Consider the following 18,109-nt stretch of genomic DNA (forward strand, 5'->3'; position numbering starts at 1 on the left):
AGCTTGCAAATAAACACCCGTTCCACCTGGGACTCGCAAAGATACTACATGTGTTCATCCCATCCTAACACATTCGCAAAACGACAGACAATCAGAATCATACTGGGATGACAGCAGTGGCGGCTGGCCAGTACAGGATGCTGCAGTGCCGCACCCTTCAAATATCAAGAGATGAAAATCTACTTAAACATGTTAAATATAATTTAGTTGTATAATGCAAATAATTATGAAATACAAGTGTTTTTCAGTCTGTGAGCGCCTGTCAGCAGCCATTAGATATTGGTTCAAATGGTGTTTGGTTGGTTTCTGTCTGAATACATATACTTCCTGGGTGAGGGGCACCAGCCAAACCATACCTTATGTAAGCCCTCAAAATGTCGGCGAGCAGGTGACCTGAGGCTGCTGTCTAATTGGTTTCTTCAGATTCTCCAGGAACTCCCACTTTAATTGGCAGTGAATTGGTATTGTTTTAACGTTTTTTAATCTAATGTGATTGGACAATTCTTGTGGCTGTCAATCATGTTCACACCCACCACCATACCTCGTCTCAACTGTCAATCATCCACTGTCTACGAACCCTGATAACATCAATAGGCTACACTGTCCTTCTTAATAACTCTGTGACCGTGTGGACAGTAAAGCAGCTGTCAGGTGTGCTGCGCCAAGGTAAATTGTACCACCCCCCCCCCAAATTTTTTTTAGCATCAGCCGCCACTGGATGAGAGTAATAATGAATGAATGCTTCTGACCTCCTCTATCATTCCTTTGACCTTCCTCTGCTGGCAGAACACCATGTCGTTCAGATGTTTGATTCTCTCACGGAGGTCTGAGGCTTCTTCCTCCAGCTGTTTAGACCTGCTGAAAGACCAGCAGTCAATACCCAATCTATAGAACACACTAGACAGACAGACAGACAGACAGACAGACAGACAGACGGATGATCCGCTGTGGCGACCCCTAACAGGAGCAGCTGAAAGTAGTAGTAGTAGACAGACAGACAGACAGACAGTCTATACCTCCTGGCTACGGTTGCATCGGTTTGGTCTGTGAGCTCCATCAAGCGGAGACGTTGTTCACACTCGTGCAGTTTCTTCTGGAGTTGACCCTTTTCCTGTGAATAAGACAAGTTGTTGTTTTTTTTCTTTCATTTCTACAAAAAGACATGCACAAATGCAGTTTTTGACAGCTTTTTTTCTGATATATTACTGGGGTTTTTCCACCCTTACAATAAAAAAGCATAACTTTACTGTACTGTTATTCCCCAGTGTCCTCCTAGTGAGCCTATACTGGGTTTGAACAGCCAGCTAAACTCCTCTCCATACACCTCTCCAAGGAACGTGCGGGAGTTGTTTTAGGCAGACTTAATATGAAGACGTGTGAAACTGAAGAAAGGTGCAATAAAAACAAAGGTCAGTAAAATCAAGACAATACGCTACTGGTAGGAAAGCAGGTAAGCACAAAAGACGAATATGATAGACGACTATACAGGTATGTGTGAGGTAAGTATGGCAGGGAAAATTCAAGCCAACAGCTTGTTACATGGTAAACCCATATTAGCATACTGGAACAAATTACAGAGAATAATTCAATCTTTTTTTCTCCCCAATTGCATTTGGCCAATCACCCCACTCTTCTGAGCCGACCCGGTCGCTGCTCCAGCCCCTTTGCTGATCCAGGGAGGGCTGCAGACTACCACATACCTACTCTGATACACGTGGAGTTGCCAGCCGCTTCTTTTCACCTGACAGTGAGGAGTTTCGCCAGGGGGACGTAGCACGTGGGAGGATCACGCTATTCCCCCCAGTTCCCCCTCCTCCCCGAACAGGCACCCCGACCAACCAGAGGAGGCGCTAGTGCAGCAACCAGGACACATACCCACATCCGGCTTCCCACCCGCAGACATAGTCAATTGTGTCTTTAGGGATGCCCGACCAAGCCGGAGGTAACAGGGGGATTCAAACCGGAGATCCCTGTGTTGGTAGGCAACGGAATAGACTGCCACATCACCCAGATGCCAGAAAATGATTGAACTTTGAATGTTGGCACTATGACTGGTAAAGGGAGAGAGCTGGCTGATATGACGGAGAGAAAGAAGGTAGGTAGACTGTGTGTGCAAGAGACCAGGTGGAAGGGGAGTAAGGCCAGGAGGATCGGAAGAGGGTTCAAACTCTTCCACCATGGTGAGAATGGGAGGAGAAATTGGGTGGGGTAATTCTGAAGGAAGAGTATGTCAAGAGCATGCTGGAGGTGAAGAGAGTGTCGGACAGAGTGATGAGTAGGAAGCTGGAAATCGAAGGTGTGATGATGAATGTTATCAGCGCATATGCCCCACAAGTTGGGTGTAAGATGGATGAGAAAGAAGAATTCTGGAGTGAGTTGGATGAAGTGGTGGAGAGGGTACCCATGGAGGAGAGAGTGGTGATTGGAGCAGACTCCAATGGGCATGCTGGTGAAGAGAACAGAGGTGATGAGGAGGAGATGGGTAGGTATGGTGTCAAGGAGAGGAATGTGGAAGGACAGATGGTGGTGGATTTTATGAAAAGGATGGAAATGGCTGTGGTGAATACATATTTCAAGAAGAGGGAGTAACACAGGGTGATATATCAGAGGGGAGGAAAGTGTACACAGGAGGACTATATCTTATGTAGGAGGCGTGATCTGAAGGGGACTGGAGACTGCAAGGTGGTGACAGGGGAGAACGTAGCTAGGCAGCATCGGATGGTGGTCTGTAGGATGATTTTGGAGACCAGGAAGAAGAAGAAGAGAGTGAAGGCAGAGCCAAGGATCAAATAGTGGAAGTTGAAGAAGGAAGACTCTTGTGTGGGGTTCAGGCAGGAATTAAGACAGACATTGGGTAGTAGTGAAGAGTTGCTGGATGGCTGGGCAACCACTGCAGAAATAGTGAGGCAGACAGCTAGGAAGGTACTTGGTGTGTCATCTGGACAGAGGAAGGAAGACAAGGAGACTTGGTGGTGAAATGAGGAAGCACAGGAAAGTATATGGAGGAAGAGGTTGGCGAAGAAGTGTTAAGTTTGTTAACTTTTGTTGGTGCCTATAATACAGTTAATATGGTAGCCTGTTTTGTTTGTCACTTCTACTGCAGTCTTTACGGTAACCCTGCTGTTAGGAGGAAGGCGCGCTGCTAGTGAAAGGCACTTGTTGAAATGTTCGGTAGGCTGTGGCCACTTGCTGTTGAGAGCGCAAATAAAACTCAGTTAAATAAGTACAGTTGTCTTATTTGAAACTAACAAAAAGAAGTGGGATAGTCAGAGATGAAGAAAGTAGACAGGTGTACAAGGAGATGCTGCATAAGGCGAAGAGAGAGGTGGCAAAGGCAAAGGAAAAGGCGTATGTGAGTTGTATGAGAGGTTAGACATTAAGGACTTGTGCCGATTGGCTAGACAGAGGGACCGAGCTGGGAAGAATGTGCAGGAGGTTAGAGCAATTAAGGATAGAGATGGAAATTTGCTGACAAGTGAGGAGAATGTGTTGAGAAGGTGGAAGGAGTACTTCGAGGGGCTGATGAAGGAAGAAAATGAGAGGGACTAGGTTGGATGACGTAGGGATAATGAATCAGGAAGTGCAGTGAATAAGCAAGGAGGAAGTGAGGGCAGCTATGAAGAGAATGAAGAGTGGACAAGCAGTTGGCCCAGATGACATACCAGTGGAGGCATGGAGGTGTTTATGAGAGATAGCAGTGGAATTTATAACTAGATTGTTTAACACAAGCTTGAAAAGTGAGAGGATGCCTGAGGAGTGGAGAAAGAGTGTACTGGTACCAATTTTCAAGAATAAGGGTGATGTGCAGAACTGTAGCAACTACAGAGGTATAAAGTTGATCAGCCACATCATGAAGATATGGGAAGAGTAATAGAAGCTAGGTTAAGAGGAGAGGTGACGATTAGTGAGCAGCAGTATGGTTTCATGCCATGAAAGAGCACCACAGATGTGATGTTTGCTTTGAGAGGGTTGATGGAGAAGTATAGAGAAGGTCAGAAGGAGGTACATTGTGTCTTTGTGGATTTAGAGAAAGCATATGACAGGGTGCCGAGAGAGGAGGTGTGGTATTGTATGAGGAAGTCGGGAGTGGCACAGAAGTATGCAGAAGTGGAGCAGGATATGTATGAGGGAAGTGTGACAGTGGTGAGGTGTGCGTGTGGTAGGCATGACGGATGGGTTCAAGGTGGAGGTGGGATTACACCGAGGATCGGCTCTGAGCCCTTTCTTTGTTTGCAATGGTGATGGACACGTTGACGGACGAGATCAGGCAGGAGTCTCCATGGACTATGATGTTCGCGGATGAAATTGTGATCTGTAGTGAGAGTAGGGAGCAGGTTGAGGAGAGCCTGGAGACGAGGAGGTATGCACTGGAGAGAAGAGGAATGAAAGTCAGTAGGAGCAAGACGAAATACATATGCGTGAATGAGAGGGAGGGTGGTGAAGATGCAAGGAGTAGAGGTGGTGAAGGTGGAGGAGTTTAAATAATTGGGGTCAACTGTTCAAAGTAATGGGGAGTGCAGAAAAGAGGTGAAGAAGAGAGTGCAGGCAGAGTGGAGTGGTTGGAGAAGAGTGTCAGGAGTGATATGCAATAGAAGGGTACCATCAAGAGTGAAAGCAAAATTTTACAAGATGGTTGTGAGACCAGCTACGGTATATGGTTTGGAGACGGTGGCACTGATGAAAGTGCTGAAAAGACAGGAGGTGGAGCTGGAGGTGGCAGAGTTGAAGATGCTACGATTGTCATTGGGAGTGATGAAGAAGGACAGGATTAGGAATGAGGATACTAGAGGGGCAGCTCAGGTTAGACAGTTTGGAGACAAAGCAAGAGAGGCAAGATTGAGATGGTTTGGACATGTGTGGAGGAGAGATGCTGGGTATATTGGGAGAAGGATGCTGAATATGGAGCTGCTAGGGAAGAGGAGAAGAGGAAGGCCAAAGAGGAGGTTTATGGATGTGGTGAGGGAAGACATGCAGGTGGCTGGTGTGACAGAGGAAGATGCACAGGACAGGAAGAGATGGAAAAGGATGATCCACTGTGGTGACCCCTAACGGGAGCAGTCAAGAGAAGATCAATCGAAAACATTAAGATGGCAATGCTTAACAATAAACGTATTGATAATTACATTACATTACATTACATTACAGTCATTTAGCCGACGCTTTTATCCAAAGTGACTTACAATAAGTACATTTAATGTAGGAAATCAGGAGAAATACTATAAGTCATAAGTGCATCTTCTCTCTAAACAAGCATCTAAGAGCAAAACCAGTGCTAAAGTAAAAGCGCAAGAGTGAATACAATAAGTGCTACGAGCAAGTAACAGGGTAGTAGTTCTTGAAGAGGTGAGTTTTCAACCTGTGCCGAAAGATGGGCAGCGACTCCACTGTCCGGACATCAATGGGGAGTTCATTCTACCACTGTGGGGCCAGGACAGAAAAGAGCCGTGACTGGGTCAATCGGCAGCAGGGGCCCTCTGAGCGACGGGGCAACCAGGCGTCCCGAGGCAGCAGAGCGAAGTGGTCGGGCGGGGTTGTAGGGCTTGACCATAGCCTGGAGATAGGAAGGAGCTGTTCTTTTCACTGCCCTGTAGGCTAGCACCAGAGTCTTAAACTGGATGCGAGCAGCTACTGGGAGCCAGTGTAGGGACATGAGAAGGGGAGTTGTGTGGGAGAACTTAGGGCGGTTGAACACCAAACAAGCTGCAGCTTTCTGAACAAGCTCCAGAGGTCTGATGGCCGATGCCAGGGCGCTAGCAAGGACGGAGTTGCCATAGTCCAGCCGGGAGATGACCAGAGCCTGGATGAGCACCTGTGCTGTCTCGTCAGTGAGGAATGGGCGAATCCTCCTGATGTTATAGAGGAGAAATCTGCAGGAGCGAGCAACCGATGCAACGTTTGCAGCAAACGACACTTGGTCATCCAGGATCAAACCCAGATTCCTCGCAGTCTGGTTTGGCATCACCACGGTGTTGTCAATGGTGATGGCCAGGTCTCAGTGCGGGCAACCTTTCCCCGGGAGGAACATCAGCTCTGTCTTGTCCAGATTACGCTTTACGTGGTGTGTCGCCATCCACTCCGAGATGCGAGTCAAGCACGCAGCAATGCGTGTCTCTACTTGTGTGTCAGAGGGAGGGAAGGACAAGATCGGCTGGGTGTCATCGGCATTACAATGGTAAGAGAAGTCATGCGAGCGAACAACAGAACCCAGGAATGTCGAGTACAAGGAGAACAGGAGAGGACCCAGAACCGAACCTTGTGGAACGCCTGTAGCCACTCTGCGAGGCTCTGACACAGATCCCCTCCATGTCACCTGGTAGGAGTGACCTGTCAGGTAGGATGCAAACATTGAGTGCAGAGCCTGTGACACCCAGCCCCTCGAGGGTAGTGAGGAGGATCTGGTGGTTCACTGTGTTGAACGCAGCTGACAGGTCCAGGAGTATCAGGACAGAAGAGAAAGAGTTTGCTCTTGCAGAGTGCAGTGATTCTGTCACTGCAAGGAGGGCCATCTTGGTCGAGTGAACCACCTTGAACCCAGACTGGTTGGGGTCCAGGAGGCTGTTCTGGTGGAGGTACAAAGAAAGTTGGTTAAAGACAGAACGTTCGAGAGTTTTGGATAGAAGGGGTAGAAGGGAAACTGGTCCGTAGTTTTTGACGTCGGAGGGGTTAAGTGATGGTTTCTTGAGAAGAGGGTGACTCTAGCAGTCTTGAAGGTAGATGGAAAGCAACCTGCCTGGAGGGAGGTGTTGATGAGGTGGGTTAGAAAGGGAAGTTCAGGTGCTATAGACTAAAGAAGAGGGGGGGGGACCAGGTAAAGGGAGCATGTGGTGGGGCGACTGGATGTGATGAGGTTGAGGACCTCGTCGGGGGAGAGGGGAGCAAGGTAGGATAGGGTGGGACGTGGAGAGATGAGGGAGGGTGCAGAAGGTGGGCTAGTGCAAGGAGCGCTAACCGGGTGGCTAGAAAAGGAGGTAATGCCATTCAAAGGTCAAACAACAGGATGGCTAAAGAATATCTTCTCTACTTTCGCTCTGCTGAAGCGAAGTAACTTCCTGTCTGACACTTGTACACAGGAAGTACAATTACTAAACTACATGCAATACCAGGAACAGCCAGTAAATGCCACTAAATGAAAAGAAATTAAATTCTCAACGGAAGACAGTTCCAACACATTTATTCTCATCTTGAAGCATGAAGTTGTCTTTTCCCTACCTGTCCCATGCAGTCCAACAGACGCTCCACTTCTCTGATCCTCTCGTCCCTTTCAGCGATTTTGTTGTGAGCGATTTTCAGATTCCTCTCCGCTTCCTCTAATCGTCTGACATACTCATCGATCTGGGCCTGAGTTAAAAGACACACATTTCAATTGGAATACTGAATCATTTTTCAACAAAATCATTCAGTGATGGAAAATGAACTAATTAACTCTTTTATTGGCAGTCGTACGGCTTTTTGTTCCGAGCGATCCGAAGAGCAGCTTGATAAGAGGCTTTCAAAGCCAGCTCACCAACTTCAGCTGACTGTGTCATCAATGTCTGTTGGCCTTTGAGAGATCTGAGACGGGCCTGAAAGTATTCCACTGGTTTTTCTTTCAGGCGAGTGTGGGTCATCTCCAAGTGGCGCTGCAGCTTTGCCGGCTTCATACTTTGGTTTGACAGCACGGCAGAGCAGATGACACACACTGGTAACTCAACGCCCTCAGTCTCTTTAAAGGTAAACCCAAACTTGAGATAATTCTCTGAGTATTTTCGGGTCTTCTCTCGTTTGCGCTTAGCAGCAGTTGTAGCACGGCTGTTAGCAGGTGCGTTAGCCTCGTCCTCTGAACTTTAGCCAGTGGTTCGTGATGAACTGCAGGGTCTGTCAGAGTTCCTTGGTCGAGAAGTTACAAAGTGATCCATTGTAGATCACATTAATGTAAGAATGGCCGTACACTTAGGCTGATAATATGCACCTATTTAGTATGGCATGCAGTTATTTCCAGTGTTTTATTGGCGCCACACATAGAATGGTTTAGCATAGGATAGCTAGCTGGTGCTCGGCTTTCAGGGCGATCACATTATTGCGCGAGGATTCAAGTTGTGATTTTTTTTAACGAATAGGAAGATTTATATTTGCTTATTATAGGTTGTATTCATGTTAATGCGTATTTTCGGACATATTTTTGGACGAAAAAAGTTTGGCATCAAATAATTTTTCGGACCCCTGCAGTGACTCTAAGGACCCCCCTAGGGGCCACGGACCGCCTTTTGAAGAACTCTGCCCTAGACGACATGTATACCCTTAGGGTTAGGGTCTCAGTCCTACTACACGATTATTATTATTATTGTTGTTATTATTAGTATTATACTATTAATGTGCCATTGGCTACTACTACTACTTTGCCGCCAACGTGACAGTTTAAACACAGGCAACAACCGTTCAAAGTAGGCTGGAAGGACCCTTTAACCGACTGACCAATAGAATTGCTTCGTAACAACTTCCGACTTCTGGGGTATACCGATCGTCTACCTACAGCGCCCCGACTGACCAGAGGAGGCGCTAGTGCAGCGACCAGGACACACACCCACATCCGGCTTCCCACCCCGCAGACACGGCCAATTATGTCTGTAGGGACACCCGACCAAGCCGGAGGTAACACGGGGATTCGAACCGGAGATTCCTGTGTTGGTAGGCAACGGAATAGACCACCACGCCACCCGGACGCCCGTGTAGATTATATTTAACAGCACATTACAATGACAAGAAACAAACTAGAGACATAGAAATTTACTCATATATTACTCAGTAAATACCGCTCATCATAGTTCAGTTGCATCTGCTACTTGGTTATTTCTGCACAATGAACGGCCTTTAATTACAAGCGTTAGCAGCAGAAGACATGTGGTGTCATGGATAAGGAATGCGGACCTGTAGGTTTTCTATTTCCTCCCTGTGTCTCCTCTGCTCCTCCAAAAGCTTTTCTTCATAGCGCCTCTCCAGCCGCGACGTCACTTCCTGCAGCGCTCGGCTGCCAGCCTCCTGTGACGCCTCCACCTGCACAACACACGGCATCGTAAAACACAAAATTTACAGGGAGCCCAATATTCTGATTATAACTGGTTTAAAAGCCCAGACAGAGCAAAAGTATTATTACAATGAATTGTATTGTGGTGAGCCTGCTGTCAAGAACAGAGAGATCTCTTATTTGTAACTCCGGTGTCCCAAACACCACACGACCCCAGGAGCGCTCCTTTAATCTGCCCCTCCCCAATAGTTGCCGAACCATGGCTTCCCGCGACTTGGTGATCGCCGAACATACACGTATCAGCCACGGTCCTACAGCCAGCCAGTCAGTAACAGTCGTCTACCCAGTCCGAGTCCACCCCCAAAATAAACAATACAACAATAATCAAAACATCAACACAACATCACTAAAAAACCATGATTTGAACACGAATGTCAACAGCCCCAGAATCCCCTGCTTTTCCCCAGCGCACAGCCATCAGGTCTGGCGACCGTCTACTCCGACCGCTACATAGCCCCTCACCTGAGGGGTCAGTTGTCCTCGACGACCCCATCACCCAAGACACAGTCCCTCAAATGTCCAGGGGGCCGTTGCTGGCGAACAGGCCACGCAAAGCACCGTGTGCCATAGACCCTCTTCTGCCGCACTCCGGAGCCGGCCCGAACCCGGTGTGTGCAGGACTCACAGCAGTGCACGTGCAACTCCACCGTTATGTTGACAGCCAGGCCAGGAGAACCACCCCTGGAGGCAGTGGAGGGTCTTGGCGTTCCCGTGGTGCCCCGCCCTCACAGAGCCACGGACCATCTGGAGAACCTGGGGACGGAGCACACGGGGCACAAATAGTTGCAAGAGGCCACTCCCTCGTCCGGGAGCCTGCCACCTCCGGTACACCAACCCGTCGTGAAGTTCAAAGTTGCCCCTGTGCAAATGGTAGGCCCCCGCCTCGGGCTCTAGCGCTGACACCTCCGTCCACTTGGGGCACCGTCCTGTCTCCAGCCAGCCCTTCACCAGCACAAGGGCCATGTCTGCCTCCTGCTGCTGCGTGGTCAACGGGAACAACCTCTCCTCGTTGCTGGCGGTCTGGACAGCGGCCACCATTGGCGTCATCTGGCCCCACCTTCTGCCTTGGTGCGACCTAAGTGGCCAACCAGCGTGCGCTGGCCTTGAAAGGGGGCTGGATACTGGAGTGGCGGCCCCTTCACTAGACTATTCCGTCACCATTTTCCATTGGCTGGGTGGCTGTGGCCTTTGGTGCTTGTGCTCTCTCTGAGTCGTCCCGGTCGCTGCGCCCCCCCCCCGATCCGGGGAGGGCTGATACATGTGGAGTCACCAGCTGCTTCTTTTCACCTGACAGTGAGGAGTTTCACCAGGGGGACGTAGCGCGTGGGAGGATCACGCTATCCCCCCCCCGAACAAGCGCCCCGACCGACCAGAGGAGGCGCTAATGCAGCGACCAGGACACATACCCACATCTGGCTTCCCACCCACCGAATTGTGTCTGTAGGTACGGCCAACCAAGCCGGAGGTAACACGGGGATTTGAACCGGCGATCCCTGTGTTGGTAGGCAATGGAATAGACCGCCACGCCACCCAGATGCCCTGACTCTCAGCATTTTTCGCCGGTCACCCTCCTTTTAGAGGGATGGAGCTGCAGAAATAGACCTATGAAATAGGAGAAACAGGAGACGCTAACGTGACGTCTTGGGGAGCAGGAAGCCGTCGGAACCATAGTTCAAGTTTTGTCAACGGTTCTGCGGGTTGAGTTTCCTCACTGACTTGGTTTCTTACAATCCGCTGGACGGATGGTTACGTGTCCTTTCCCTGCCATCATGGACTCTGCTGTTATGCAGCGGGCCATTTTAACGCCCGCTCGTCAGGCCAGCTGGGCGACCAGAATAACAGAGGGAGGGTCCACGTACTGAAGCGGATTACCTGCAGTTTCAGAGTTTGGTTTTCAGCCTGCGCAGCAGCCAGCGCTCTCTCCTTTTCTTTCAGTCGCTCTTCCGTTGTCTCGCAGCTGTTCCGCAAACTCTTCACCTCTTCCCTCGTGTCCACCCTGTCTCGACAGTTCTCCAGGAGGGATTTCTGCAGAGGAAAACCGCTGTTATCGCCGAAATCTGCACAAATCCCAATAACGCACAGCATGCTGGGAAAACCGGCTTTCCCGGTTCAGCGGCTCCGTACCTGCAGGTCAATGTTGGCGGTTATCAGGCTGCTGTTCATCTGGTCGAAGCTCTCCATGGCTGCGGTTCGAATTCTCACCTCTGACTCCAGACTCTGCCGCTGGGAGTTGGCAGCCTGCAGAAACATTTACATTTATATATCTACATTTACATCTGCTCAATTAGCAGACGCGTTTATCCAAAGTGACTTCCAAGAGAACCAGCGATTAGCATCACACAGTACCACAGGGTATCATATCAGAGTACTACGCTATGAAGTAGAAGTACATTTGTTTATCATAGAGTAGTACTTCTTTCCCCCCCCCCTTTCTCCCCAATTGTATGCGGCCAATTACCCCACTCTTCTGAGCTGTCCCGGTCGCTGCTCCACCCCCTCTGCTGATCCGGGGAGGGCTGCAGACTACCACATGCCTCCTCCCATACATGTGGAGTCACCAGCCGCTTCTTTTCACCTGACAGTGAGGAGTTTCACCAGGGGGGCATAGCGCATGGGAGGATTACGCTATTCCCCCCCAGTTCCCCCTCCCCCTCGAACAGGCCCCCCAACCAACCAGAGGAGGCGCTAGTGCAGCGACCAGGACACATATCCACATGTGGCTTCCCACCTGCAGACACGGCCAATTGTCTGTAGGGACACCCGACCAAGCTGGAGGCAACACAGGGATTCGAACCGAGATCCCCGTGTTGGTAGGCAACAGAATAGACCGCTACGCTACCCGGACGCCCCCCTCATGTAGTAGTACTTCAAGAGTGTGGAGCGACGGAAACATCCGGTCACACGGATGTCGTCGGGCATTTTCCTCACCCGGATCTCTTGTGAAAGCTTCTGCATCGACTGCTGCATTCCTCCGAACTGTCCGTACATCCGCTCCCTGACCTTCTCCAGGGAATCTCTCACCTTTGCCAAACAGAGAGACAAACACAACAACGATTAAAAAAACACAACCATCATCCCCACCGTCCACTCAAAAGGCGGGATAAAATTCAAACGTGCCCGTGTTGCAGAAACACACGGACGTTACCGTACATCAGTGCTAGGATACTGGGTGGGGATGATAGGTGGAGTCAATGGAGGGCCTTGGTACCCAATAACCTTCACCCCTTATAACCAGCGTCAGCTTATCCGCCCGTCTTGTCGACCTGCACTCACCTCCCTGATGTACCTCATCTCATCCTGGAGGTGGTTGACCGGCCACTCGCGCGCCATCACCTCCTGCTGCCTGTCGGTGCCCGTCCTCTGGACTATCCCATACACCTTCGGCCCATGTTGCAGTGGCATCGTCTCTGGCAGCCCATTGGCTATGGCTACAGGCTGCTTAGAGGGACAACATTGACCCAGGTCAGGTTTCTGCCACCCTCACAACAACAATGTGACTGCCTCCGTCTTGTCATTGTGCTTGTGTATTTTTGCGTTGGTGCATGCATGCGTGCACACGCCCTTCGTTTGCAGATATGTGTATGCTATATGCATCTATATGCGGTTGCATGCATATGTGTGAATCTGTGCACATGCGCAGTTATTTCCTGCTGAGCGCACAACACCGCAGAACGGGGGCTGTCAAGTGGAGAGAAAGCATGCACGTTGCAGGGGGGGTGTCATGTTCCCGCCACCAGAACTGGAGCTGCTGCTGTTTTCTGTCTCCTCCACCACTCCCAGTGAGCGGCGATGCACACCCGCACAGCAGCCATCTGAACAAAGCATGGCAGCAGAACGGCTGGAAACAGACACCCTCCCACAGCCACCTTAAACTATCAATGTCAAGAGCGCTTTGAAAAGCGCAAAAACCAAATATTTAGCCTGCAAAGTAGAAAAAACAATGGATTCTGGGTAATTGTGACAGCACCCTTTATCTTTGTAGAATATGGTTAAACAATTCGGAGGGAAAAAATAGAAGAAGAAAAAAAAAACATTTCCGGGCCCTTTTGTTAGAACTGAACATCTTAAGATGAATGAACAGTAATTCCTTCCCCGAACTAAACAGAAAATCGTGTCACATGAAAGTGAAAAGCTTCCATCTGCTGAATATCTCACACGCTCGCAACCAACGGATCCATTTTTCAGATACAGTCCAAGTGAATCAAGTGAATATGTCACAGACAACGTAATTTTCCAAAAATTCATAAAGGCTACACTCGGTACTAGAGACCCAGTTCTGATTTTTTGCTCACCTGTGGCACAGATTGGATATATGTATGTATATCTGTATAACGTTTTTTTCCGAAACCGTCAATGGTGTTGCGAGTGCTCAACTAATGAGGAGCGGAATATCAACATATATGTATATGTATATGTATGTATGTATGTATGTATGTATGTATATATATATCACTATATATATATCACTATATATATATCACTATATATAGATATCACTATATATAGATATCACTATATAGATATCACTATATATATAGATATATATAGTGATATATATAGTGATATATATATATATCACTATATATCACTATATATCACTATATATATATATATATATCACTATATATATCACTATATATATATCACTATATATATAATGACGACGGTGAAACCAAGAAATGTGAAATCAGATGTTTTCCGGTCTGATTTTCAGCATGTTTCTACGTGGAAATAATCAGACAGGAATCTGATATCTCCCGATGGGACTCGTGGGACCCCACAGACGGGATCTTCCGGCAGACGGGATCTTCCGGGCCATTGCACATCATTCACAATGTGACATTCTCAGAATATTGTGGCATTGTGAATGACGTGGTGTTCATGTCCGGTTCACGGGCGGTTCACGTCCTCATCGGTGACCAAACTCTCGTGCAGGCCGGCACATGGACGTTGTCTCACGCAAACCAAAGAGTCACGGTGTAACACAGGAATCAGACATGGGTCACTTCTAACAGTACATGTGACCAGCCCATCAAGAAAATTCAGGGCAGAAGAGCGGGACTCGGGCATGGAGACCAGCGGTGTAGACAGAGGTACCTCCTCTAAGTGTTTGATATATTATGGATGAGGTGAATGCAGCCGTCTGTCTACCTGCACAGGCGTCTCGCTGCTCGCTGGCCGGTCCCTCTGGATCATCCCATTTTTCTTCTTCCACGTCCCGCTGACAGACTTGTCTTTATCATTCTGTAGAAGAAGAACACATTTTCCCAGATGATTTTTCCATCCTCCCCGGTGTCGGGAATGTAAATGTCAAATTAAGCATAGACTTCAAAAGTACGATAAGAGGACGGGAACCTTCATCGTCACCAAGGTGCAACGCCCTCTGGTTGTGCGTCTTTATGGCTGCGATAACATGCGTCAATGAGCCTGTTGTGCAATGAGCATTAAGTCATAAAAGGGACATTTCAGTACAAAACCATTTGTAATGATGACGTGAAGACTGACACGGGTGTTTGAACGGGTAATTTACTCAAAAAATGGTTCCTGTTTCGTTGGGCCAAGTCATCCATCACCAAAATATGAGGCTATCACATCCGACCTGACAACTCTGATCTCTCCATTTTTAAAATAAAAAAGAGATCTGTACTACATCAAACTGCTCTGCAGGTCAAACTCATCAGGGATTCATCTGAATGTATTAATGCACACATGGAAAACTTTTTTTTAAAAATTTCTCCCCAATCTTCCGATCCCCCTGTTGGTAGGCAACGGAATAGACCGCTACGCTACCCGGACGCCCATGGAAAACTATACTGACTGGCTTCAACTGATTTCTTCAAATGCCACCAATCCTGATAAACAGTCATTCAGCTACCGCTTCAAGATAGACAGACAGACAGACAGACAGACAGACAGACAGACAGACAGACAGACAGACAGACAGACAGACAGAGACAGAGAGACAGAGGCAGACAGAGACAGAGAGACAGAGAGATAGAAGTGTCTCCTCCCACCCTCCACAGATAAGAGAATAACAGAGGAACTAGAACAACGGCTCCAGTGTTGTCTGACGGACGGAGCAGAGCTTCACATGTCCTCACCTCAGTCCACACAAACCAGAATCCACACAGACCAGAATCTACACAGACCAGAATCTACACCGGGGACAAACTGGGCGGATGTGAATTCCAGTAGACGGGAGGAAGAATGGCTTTAATTGTGTTTAAACAGCACTGAAGATGCTCCGCTCTGAGAGCCAACCCCAACCACACAACCGTCCCGTCCTACCTTTCAACCGCTGTCATCGCCGACACCCGACGGCGTTGGCTGCCGGTGTTTACTTTGCTTTCCAAATGAAACTACACCCACGTCATTTCAACAGAGCGAGCTCTGCAACATGAAGAAAAATGAAACTATGGCCTGAGGACCTTTAACCCGACAGGCTGCTAAGAGGACCTTGCGTAATGTGTACACATGGAGATAAAGGGACTGTGAGAAACCTCATACAAAACCATCCACCAGGATAATGTCAGAAGCTTAACCATTTTATTTCAAGATTGTACTGCTGATCTGGTCTGGAGTCAACAAAAAGACTTGATTATTCATCTCTGGGGTGAGATTAGATAGCTAGCTAGCTAGATAGCTTCTTTATTGCTGGGGTCCCCAACCTTTTTTGCACAGCGGACTGGTTTAATCAGTAGTGTACCATGGGGTTTCAGCCAGGGCCTTTAGCAACGAACAATAGAGCCATTTCCTTTTGAAGGAAGCCTTCTTTTTTTTGCAGTCTCTGCCTCTGCTGTCTCTGCGCTGTCACCGCCGTTTTCCACTTTTATCACCTTTTATCTCCCCTACCTCTTCCCAAGAAACTCTCAAGCGACGTTTGTTCTTTACTCATGCTAGCTGGTAGCAACGTGCACGTGGAGTTGGCAAGTGGGTGGTGACCGACTGATGACTTCGCGTGCGTTGCGTTACTCAAGGTCAACATCGGCATGCTCATCCTGCTGTGGCGTGACAGGGAACGGTGAGGAAAGGTGCAGCACAGACAGACCATGCCAAGTTCAATGTAATTACTGCACATACATATAGCCTATAATGTACTACTACTACTACTATTACTACTTCTACTTCTGGCTGCTCCCGTTAGGGGATCATCCGTTTCCATCTCTTCCTGTCCTCTGCATCTTCCTCTGTCACACCAGCCACCTGCATGTCCTCCCTCACCACATCCATAAACCTCCTCTTTGGCCTTCCTCTTCTCCTCTTCCCTGGCAGCTCCATATTCAGCATCCTTCTCCCAATATACCCAGCATCTCTCCTCCACACATGTCCAAACCATCTTGTCTCTCTTGCTTTGTCTCCAAACCGTCCAACCTGAGCTGTCCCTCTAATGTACTCGTTCCTAATCCCGTCCTTCTTCAAATAGCCTATAATGTTATATGTTTATTATTCGGGTTTTTTAATTTGTTGATTTTTATTTATTTATTTTCCTGAATCATATCGTTTCCTCCCAGCCCGGTAGCAAATGCTTTGCAGCCTGGTGCCGGTCCCTGGCCTGGTGTTTGGGGACCGCTGCTTTCTTGTCCTTCAATAGGATATTTGTTTTCACCTTTTGCACAGAGCCTCACATACAGCAAATACATGTACACATACTATACATACCACAGGACAGACGCAGAGAACAGGGAGACAACAATACATTAACACCAGAGGGTTAAATGAACCTGTTTTCCTTCCTGTTAGAAACACACACATACACACACCCACACACAAACGTTCTTGTACTTCCATCTTTGTGAGGACCCTGGTTGACTGCATTCATCCCCTAGCCCTTGACCCCTAACCTTAACCATCAGAGCTACATGTCTAACCTTAACCTAATCCCAACTCTCACCTTAACCCTAAACCAAAGTCCTAACCCTAAAATAGACCTTTAAAGAAGTGAGGACCAGACAAAACGTCCTCACCCTGACGGTTAAAAACGCATGTTGGTCCTCGCACAGAAGTGCAAGAACACACACACAGAAGCAGAAGTTGTATTTCAAGGGACGGAACAAAGAGGCTGTCATGGAGGCCAGCTGACCGACTCGTTCTCCGGCTCATTGTGCAGCTCTGCGTGGTAACTCTGGAGTCTACGCTGGCTTTAGTTGTCATGGCGCGGATGTATTACACCTCATCCAGGTCAGCGACAGGACCGACTCCCAACACGGTGTCAGGTAGCAAAGACATGCCCCCTTTCATTTGACGCTGCACGACTCCTTTACATCCGCCCTCCGCCTTCTCTCTCAACAATGTCACAAAGCTTCCAAAAGAAATGACCAAGAAACTAAGGCCGCGTACACAATGCTGCACTGGCCTATTTTCTTTAAATACCAGCCAAGTTTACCTCCGAGTTCAGTCCTCCAGCAGCTCCAACAGACATGTGTTTAACGTCAGCGGCTGAATACGAGCGCGCACACCAAGCCCAGACCTCCGCCGTGAGAGCCACAACATGTCAACTTCTAAGGAAGATGTGGACAATGTAACGGGGGCAGTCCTATGGTGTTCTATGCTGGTCAGCCTGCTGCACGCCCGTCACTCTCATCGTTAGCCCTGCGTTGTGTTCTATTTTGGGTGGGGCCCCAGGTGTTGTGGGGGGCCGTCAGTCTCCCATCATCATCATCATCATGATCAAGGAAGGAGGGGGGACACACAGGACTCTATTTGGCCCACCTTGCCATTTATTTTGGTTTCAAACCCTTCGACAAACGTCCAGTCCTCCAGCGGGAGCGGTGTTTCTTACGGACGTGGGGGTCGAAGTTCAACCACTGCCCGGACTTCACTCGTGTGCGTTAGAAGGAGAAACCGTCCACGGGACTCCGATGTAAGAAAGGATAAACAAGTATTTTATCCCACAGCTTGCAGTATCTTCTTACAGGGATACTCAAAGTTACGTTCTCCTCAACCAGCAAACCTGTGCTACGGTAAGAAACACGTGTGGCTCGGCTCGATCGCTGCTTGAGACTCCTCCCACAAAACAAAAATGGCCTCTCCCGCGTTCCCTCTTGCGTG

The 18,109-nt window shown here is 48.6% G+C and overlaps 1 protein-coding gene across 1 annotated transcript in view; it reads right to left on the reverse strand.

Annotated features, from left to right (window-relative positions):
• The window catches only part of myzap (myocardial zonula adherens protein), a 30,074-nt gene that overhangs the window by 3,839 nt on the left and 8,126 nt on the right, over positions 1-18,109 (reverse strand). Inside the window, exons 3-11 of the mRNA XM_056278453.1 lie at positions 14,213-14,305; positions 12,335-12,499; positions 11,990-12,082; positions 11,186-11,299; positions 10,934-11,086; positions 8,905-9,030; positions 7,210-7,338; positions 1,017-1,111; positions 750-858 (exon numbers count right to left, since the gene is read on the reverse strand). Of these exons, the coding sequence (XP_056134428.1) occupies positions 750-858; positions 1,017-1,111; positions 7,210-7,338; positions 8,905-9,030; positions 10,934-11,086; positions 11,186-11,299; positions 11,990-12,082; positions 12,335-12,499; positions 14,213-14,305 (1,077 nt within the window). The remainder of the gene's footprint in view (positions 1-749; positions 859-1,016; positions 1,112-7,209; positions 7,339-8,904; positions 9,031-10,933; positions 11,087-11,185; positions 11,300-11,989; positions 12,083-12,334; positions 12,500-14,212; positions 14,306-18,109) is intronic.

The sequence above is a fragment of the Lampris incognitus genome, chromosome 4, assembly GCF_029633865.1.
Source record: "Lampris incognitus isolate fLamInc1 chromosome 4, fLamInc1.hap2, whole genome shotgun sequence".
Lineage (NCBI taxonomy): Eukaryota > Metazoa > Chordata > Actinopteri > Lampriformes > Lampridae > Lampris > Lampris incognitus.